General features: G+C 34.2%; 1 protein-coding gene across 1 annotated transcript in view; it reads right to left on the bottom strand.

Annotated features, from left to right (window-relative positions):
- Positions 1 to 967: 967 nt before the first annotated feature.
- Positions 968 to 8796, bottom strand: part of scamp4 (secretory carrier membrane protein 4) — a 35889-nt gene continuing 28060 nt past the window's right edge. Inside the window, exon 7 of the mRNA XM_080212669.1 lies at positions 968 to 8773. Coding sequence (XP_080068795.1) covers positions 8594 to 8773 — 180 coding nt within the window. The 3' untranslated portion in view covers positions 968 to 8593. The remainder of the gene's footprint in view (positions 8774 to 8796) is intronic.

Genomic DNA, 8796 nt, shown 5'->3' with positions numbered 1-8796 from the left:
CCATCATTGGTAGCTATGCCATAAAGGCTCTAAACTCAAATTGCCTTCAAAAAAATCTCTCTCCTCCAAGACCCTCTTTTCAAAAAAAAGCAAAGCTTTTGGTCACCTGTCCTACTTTCTCCCTTAAGATATCAATTTTTGTCCAGTTAGAGACCTGCAAAGCACCTTGAAATATTTGCCTATATCAAGAGCACTAGGTTGTGATAGGTAGATAGCACAGGAATAAGCAAGTCCAAAGCTGGAAAAAGCACAGATGAGGTTTCATTAGCAAATAAGTGAAGGTGCAAGGATATTTTGGCCTTGGAGGGAGTGCAGAGGAGGTTTACTAGGCTGATACCGGAGTTGAGGGGGTTGAGCTATGAGGAGAGGCTGAATAAACTAGGCTTGTACTCATTAGAGTTTAGAAGAATGAGGGGAGATCTCATTGAGACATATAAGATGATGAATGGGATGGATAGGATAGAGGTGGAGAGACTCTTCCCGCTCAGAAAGGACAGTAGGACTAGGGGGCACAGCCTCAAGATAAAGGGGGGGCGGTTTAGAACAGAGTTGAGGAGGAACTTCTTCACTCAAAGGGTGGTGAATCTCTGGAATTCTCTGCCGTTGAGGTGGTGGAGGCTGCCTCACTAAATATTTTTAAGACGCGGGTTGATGGGTTTTTGATAAGCGAGAGGATTAAGGGTTATGGGGAGAGGGCGGGAATGTGGAACTGAGCCACGACAGATCAGCCATGATCTTATTGAATGGCGGGGCAGGCTCGAAGGCCTACTCCTGCTCCTATTTCTTATGTTCTAGAGGAAGTAATGGTTGATGTCAGCAATAGACAGATATCGTACAGCTGTTGGTTCTGGTTGTAGAGATGTAAGAACTTTATATCATCTTCCAGCTGGTTCAATTTGATCGTCATCACAAGTGGGTGCATATTAAAATCATAGATCGAATACAGTGGTTCATATTGGTTAACAAAGGCAGTTTATTAGCAATTGTAAGTTTAGGATTTTACAATAAAATATGCATTATTCTGACCACAAGGTACTGTCAGTCTTGCCTATAACTAGCTATTTCTTAAATAAAACAATACATCTTCCCTTAAATGGGAAAAATACTTTTTACATTTAACATTTCATGCATAACATTAATATCTGGAAACAGGTATGGTCCATAACAGGAACATTGTGAAATATATTTAAATGAGTAAAGCTGTCAGTTATAGGAAAAATAGAATATCTAAGGAAATGTAACAATCTTTTTTCAGTTTCAACTATCAGATGGTAAGATTTCTTAAATGTTTTTTTTTAAAAGAAAGGCCTCATTGGTACTGACCATTGACTATCTGGAATATACTGACAGGAATCAATTGTCTCTGTACAGCTGCACACTAAATTAAGTACTTTGGTAGTAAAGCAACTTTGCACTAGACATTAAACAACTTTGCAAATAATCCATCAGTTCTAACCAGACCAACGTTATCTGCAAAGTAATCTATCAGTTTGTTGTAACATGTTTTATCTAACTTTCGTCCACAATGAAGGTAAGATAAGAAACAGGTAAGAGAGAGGAAGGAGGAGAGAGAGGGAGGGATAAAGAGCCAGACAGGCCATTCCCCAACATCAGACTCCCAAGTGGCAATGTCTGAGTCTAAAAGAGAGTTGCCTCTGCAGATGTGATAGTCAGTTTTCTTTGTTACAATTCTATCTATTACCGCACCTTAAGCGTGAAACATTTAACAGAAAATGCATTAAAATCAGAGAAGTTTAAAATAATTCAAATAGTATTTCAATTGGTATCGACAAAGATAAATGCCATCTACAGTCTTGCATTTAAATTTGATATTCAGAGGTTGAACAATTGCTGCAATAAACTATTTCATAAAATTTATTAGTGTCACAAGTGGGCTTACATTAACTCTGCAATGAAGTTATTGTGAAAATCCCCCAAGATGGCAAAAGGGAAGGAATCAGAACTCTAACACATTTAATTTTGTATTGCAAAGTACTTATGTAAAAATTGCAGCTAAAAAAAAATCTGTGGCCCTATAGGGGATTGATCAATTAAGTTTTTTTTTGAAAAGGATGAACAGTGTATTACAGTGGTAATACAAATAAATGTAAAAACCAATGGAAAGTTTTATTTAAATTGCTACTTTGTATATTTAACAAAATCCCTTTTTAAATATCTAACTCAAACACGTAGATGAAATTATACATTTGGCATGAAATCAAACACTGGAGGAATGTCTAGTGCATAAGTAGCGAGTTAGAGTCGTGTTCACTTTAAAGATTTTGATTTAGGTATCCTTAAAAAACTATGAAAAACACAAAAGCAATTGATACTACTGATCCAATCAACGAAGGGCTAGATTAATTGTGGATGGAAAAGGACTTAAAGCACAATATATATTTCATTTACATACATTAACTTCAAAATGTTATTCTTTGAAAAATATGCAGTTTTATTTGAAGATTCACCAAATGGCGAAATTGACAACAATCTCTTATTTATAATGAGTCTATCATTACAAATTTAACTGAAAATAGCATCAAACATTAAAGCTGTGCAAGTCTTTTCACTTGCAAGACAGCAAGATGTCTGACCAATCAAGATATTAGCAATTTACTTGGAATGGTTGTATCAGTCAAATTGAAATTCATTAAAAATTGTGCTTGGGGATTATTCGGCACTTTACCTCCCTAGTGTATACCAAGATGTTCACAAATAAATGTGCATCTCTGTCTCAAATACAAAAGTAGAAAATAGCGAAGTTACATGGCAAATTTTAACAAAAGGGATCAGCGTAATATACAACTTCACTGGTGAAATTTTATACATATTTACATGCAAATGAAAATTTTATGGATATACTTTTTTGGAATGAATGCTTTCAAGTCCAGATCATAATCCTTTTACTTTTCACATGCAAAAACAGTTCAAAACATCAGGCATAGTATGTCAAACAAATTAATTAGTTTTAGAATTTAATACAGAAAACTTGTTAACTAAAAATAGAACCAAAATACATATCCTAAAGTCTTGCACAGTACATCATACGTGAACCATAACTAGGCAACATATACTAAAATGCTTAATTGTTTTTAATCCAATTCTCTCCCAACTTCCTAAATTCTGGTTAGTTGCACAGTGTAGTTTTTCAATCAGCTAACAGTGTATTTTTGCAAAGTAGAATTGGTCAAAATGATTTATTTCCTTGCTTCAACTTACAGAAGTATGCTAATACCAAGTGTTTCTATGTTGTTCAGTCATGAAATTTTTGCAGCTCTGACAATGAAGCATGACTTCTTTTAATCAAACAGGGAATCCCAATGTTTGATATTTCAAAAATATGTCGATAGGATTTTTAAGAATTACAAAGTAGCTGGGAAAGGGTCCTGGCTTGCATAATTCAGTGTGACAAAAAGCAGCATTACGATAATCATAATACTGGACAGGTTTAATTGTGCTTGATGTATTGGAGAGAGATCAGGAGCAGAGAGCTAAAATCTGAAGTTGGCAGATCTTTGTGCACTTCCTTGCATTTGAATTAAATACTAGTATAGAAGCAAAGTACTGCAGAAGCTGGAATCTGAAACAAAAGCAGAAAATGCTGGAAATTTCCCCACAGGTGCTGTCAGACTTAGAGATTTTCCAGCATTTTCTGTTTTTGAATTAAATATTAATATCTGGTTAGATAACCGTGTGCATTAGCAAAAAGTGAGCACATCTGTGTAAAAACACACATATATACTTGTATTCCCAAAGTAACACAAGATAATAACTATTGTACAACAAATCTCTGTAGAAAGATCAATCAGCTCATTTGTTTTCCTACACACTACATTGAACATTTCATCTGATTGCAACAGATGTAATCAATATCAGACCTACAAACATATAATTTAGTACTCATTTTAAATGTCTTGAGAATCAAAATATTGGAATTTTCAGAAACTAACGCATCTAGAATAAATGTTTTCCACAGAAAGAATGTTGAAAGTTATAACAGACTACAGGGAATTACAGAACACAGTGTCAGATTGCATTGAAAAAATTGGAGGTGTAACGTTTCTATTTTCAGACGGAGCAAAAAGACCAAAAAATTAAAACTTTTATGCACTCAGTATGGACTACTAAATACATGGTAAGAATTTCAAATGCTAAGTCAAAAACTACTTGGTCATCTACTTAAATTTTAATTTTGAAGGTACCACGGCATTTATTTAAAGTTGATAAAAAGCTCCGGATAGTCAGCCAAAAGCATTTGCTTAAAACATACTATGCTCTACTATAAATGGAATGTTGAGTGTCATATAAGCAACCAAAGTTAAACAGCAAGCTTCAAGTCCAGATCTCATTATCCAACCACACTGCTGATTCAATTAGGCAATTATTGAAAACTACATTTGCTCACAAGACAAACAGCATTTCTTGCATTTCCCTTTTCTACGTGCAGTAGCACTATGCTTATTACTAACAGTTTTAGTAAGAAATTGAGTACATAGCTCTTCCTCACATTTACTTGTATTTGATGGCCCACTTCAAATCAATTGCAATTTTAATATTCCAAAATTAAGTTATTTTGTACATTTGCATTTGATGAGCATAATTCTGTAGCAATAGGTTAAAGTAATGCCAAAGCTAACCTCTTGAAATCCATTTACACTTGGATGCAAATACTTTATTTCAAAATGAAAGTTCTTGTAAAATAATGAACAGAACCATCATCCTATAGAATGATGATAGAAGTTAATTTCTTGTAGTTTTTTTTTACAAATTTTCAAAAATGCAACAGTTTTGTGAAAACAATATGTTGCTTACAACAAAATTATTAAGATCTTTCATAAATATCATGATACTTCAACAAATTGAAGGGAAGTGTTTTGTGCAGGTGAAAGAGACTGGGTATTGCACTGATTTGCCACTCAGTCCAAAACGTTGAGATGCCTGAACACATTTGGATGACCTTCAATTCTCCTTGGTTGCTGCATTTTAAGATTTCAAACAAGCAGCCTTGACAATGTACTATTTAACTGATAAATACCATCTCCATAAAATCAATGTACACCCACAGTCCTTTCTTCCACTACTCAGCATCACTGCTGACAAGATTTTACGTAAAACATCTACTCAAGCTGACTTTGACAAGCAAGGCCAAAACACAATACAAATTCAGGTTCCAATAATTTTACAGCTACTTCATATTTAAAACCTAGGCTTCTGCGGCAATTGGCAAAACACATTTCTCCTTTAATTTCCAATTAAAAGTTATTTCCACAAACGTTATGCCAGATGTTCAAGCAAGAACCTAAACACAGAAAGCAAGCCTGTAATATTATGCATCTACAGTAATTACATAAACAAAATATTTTTGATAAACCTATGCACCCACAGTAATGGATATCTAGATAGGATATTTTTGATAAACCAAGGAAATTGTGCAGTTTGCTGAATTCTCAGATTCCTAATGAATAACATTTATTCATGCATTGTCGTCATTATCTGGCATTTGAACTAATAAATTCAGCAATTAACTGACTGTTCACAGACATTAAATAAGCACATTGGTCTCTACAACTTTTACATCAATAGCAAATCAATCCAAGAATACAAAAATGTTTGTGCTGACCAAATTAGTTAAATTCCTTGAACAGCTCACTTACACCATAAAAGCTATTCAAGAATATACTTTAAAATGTTCTCTTTTTAGCCTTCCCAAAGAAATACACTGGAAAACAATTATTCAGAGGCAAATACTTCTGTAATTTTCAAAATAAGTCACCCTGTGCTTATTACACAGGAATTCCAATTATGCCCAATACTTGAGAAGCAATTCACTGTCAAAAAACCTGAAATGAAATTGTTCAACGCCAACACTAACCTCTTCCCAGACCACACTGTCCCCAGTGTTGAAAACTATTCATTCTGCAACAAATTTCTTGTTAGAAACACTATTATAAGGCACTTGCAACTATCAAGCTTTGGCAGCAACAAAATAATGACATTACAGGTAAATGCACTTGGGAAAATGGTTACAGCACACAAATAAAAAGTTCAAATATATGAATGGTCACTACTGAGTATTTTGTCGGTCCCTTACTTGCTTTCTTTGCAATAAGAAAACAAACAACAGAATGTAAATCCCTTATATTTATCAAAAGGAAATACCTAAAGATGAGCTAAAAAAAATCAGCTTAGAAACGGTAGCTGCCATTGTATCGGTCCATTAGCTCAGTGGATGTGATCAGTTGGGATTAACTGGCAATCTTCCTTCTTAGGAAGCATGCCTTATATTGAATCTATGTGAAATTGCAATGGTATCAATGCTATGGAGAAGCTAGTGACACTTTGGCAATAGAGTTTCTTCATGTTGCCCACGAAGTATCCTTAAAACAATCCACTCATTTTATGAAGGTAATCCACTTCCTTCACATAAGGCTGACAGAAGTAAGCAGCCAAAGGATGGAAAAGATTTTAAAATTCTTCCAGTTAATTTTAGAACGCTAAGACAGACCACTACCTTAATAATTTTTCGATAAGCAATAAACAACTCAGATTTAAAATATTTTCACAATTAAGTGAAGAAATATTGATTTTGTTTGATTTATGCACTTGTTTGGAATGCTTATAAAGTTTAACTGCCGTTTCATGACAGTTATTTTGAATAACAATTACCAAATCTCAAAAGTCAACATTACGACACTGAATAATATCCTGGAATGTTTTTGCATTTGAAATGGAAGTCTAGTATTACATAATATCTAATTCAAACAGAAACTGTTTATGAAAAATTTTCACACCCATTAATTGATGAAAACAACTGTCTTCAACTTAAGTCAAATTTGAGGGTTATGGGGTGAGTTTTTTTTAACATTGGATAATGTCGTGATGTCTATGTAGCTTATATTGATTAATCATCCAATATCCAATCCCTGTCACTTAGTATGTTTGCCATTATAAATATTTACAAAGATGGCGAGATTTTCCAAACACAGGCAAAAACTATATTTTTTCAAATTACAGTTAGTGCACTAACAGTTTCAGGCACTCTTCACTAAATTACATTTTAAGGCCAAACATACATACAGCAATTGTCACATTGAACAAGAAAAACATTGGGAAATAAATGTCAGAGAAATAAAGGCTTGGTAAACAGTGTTGTCTTTGAACTTATGCCATCAGTAATGCTAATGATTTATACCACAAAATTGGCCCCATAATCAATAATGCAATGTTTCAAGGAGCCATATTTGCAACAATGTGTCTCTCCCAACACTTACCCATATAAAAAATCTTAATTTTCAAATAATTGTTGCCATTATCTTTAATATCCAAAATATTATTTCCAAAGATAATTTTGATTTGATGAAAAGTTTAGTATGAAACAAAGGCTCCAACCCCCAGCACTCAAAGCCCCAGACTGTGATAACCTAGGATTTGCAATTAAGTCGCTTACTTTAAAAATTAAATTGATTCATAAATCAGTTTATATATGGTCATAATCCTGGCTGAATGCACGCTACCCCTCATGGCATCTCTTCTGAGCATTAAGTATATTCAGACTATGTTTGTTTCACAAATGTAAACTTGCATAATTCTGTTATGCTTGTCAAGCAATGGCAGTAACCTTTTTTGTGGAACTTGCAGATATTAAAATCAAATAAATGTACAGGAACTTTACCGATTAATGAGGTAATCTGTAAGTAAAGTTCTATTCGGAATAGAACATTGGATGCTTAGTGGTATTTATATGGGAGAAGTTCTATCGAGAGTTCAGAACCCAGCGACGAGTTCCAAAATTACTTCTGGGTATCAATTTGAATAATGGATTTAGTACAGACAGGTTTTACCTTTCATTTTGATGGCAAGTAGCAAAACAGACTATTTGTGGCCCACAAACATTATGGCTTTAAAGATTAAACAATATTCAGCGGATTACTGGAAAATAAGATCAAATATGAAAAGCAAAATACTGCAGTATTTGGAAATCTGATCGAAAAAAAATGCTGGAAATTACGCAGTTGAACAGGCAGCACCAGTGAAGGGAGAGTTAGCACTTCATGTTGATGATCTTTCATCAAAGATCAAAATTTAACTTACTCTGCCCAGTTACTTCCTGACCCTCCGAGTATTTCCAGCATTTTCTATGACACTGCTGTATTTTACTAGCATAGCTTGATTGATCTACATTTTAGTCAGATTCTGTTGAAAAGTGGGGGGGAAAGTAGTCTAACTCTAGATCATGATCAGAATAAAAACAACAATATAGTCACAGACTAAATTTTGGAATTACTCACATTCAATCTGATGTATTTTTGAAGTCCAATTCCACAGCAGTCAGCACTGATCACAAACCTTAGTCCAAGAGACCAATATGATGTACACATAATACGCATGAAAAGCAGGCAAAAAAAGCCTTTTCCAAAGCTACTACTCATGATTTTGAGACCATTGAGGTGTAGTTCCAATGAATGATGCTGTAACTTTTTCAATACCAGCATAATACCAGGCATTTACATTTTCTATCAAGAAATGTTAATTTGTGATTTAATGTAAAATTGCATCACAAAAAATAAGTACTTTCTTTTTAAAGGTCCACATCCTAAGACCACTCATCACCACCACAAGGGTATCTTGGTACTGTGGGATATTGTGGTAGAGTATTACCAGTAACAGTTTGAAATGCTAATTGCTTTGGTGGGGGATTTTGCCATGTGCCAGCATTCCACTCTTCTTGGGCCTTCTGAAAGCTTCCACCGCCACCCCGGTAGATTTTGTGCACCTGTTTGATTAAATTGTAACAGT

This window comes from Carcharhinus amblyrhynchos, chromosome 26 (assembly GCF_965287045.1).
Source record: "Carcharhinus amblyrhynchos chromosome 26, sCarAmb.v2.hapA, whole genome shotgun sequence".
Classification (NCBI taxonomy): domain Eukaryota; kingdom Metazoa; phylum Chordata; class Chondrichthyes; order Carcharhiniformes; family Carcharhinidae; genus Carcharhinus; species Carcharhinus amblyrhynchos.
The sequence above is the reverse complement of the archived record's forward strand: the minus strand, read 5'-3'. Positions and strand labels throughout refer to the sequence as shown.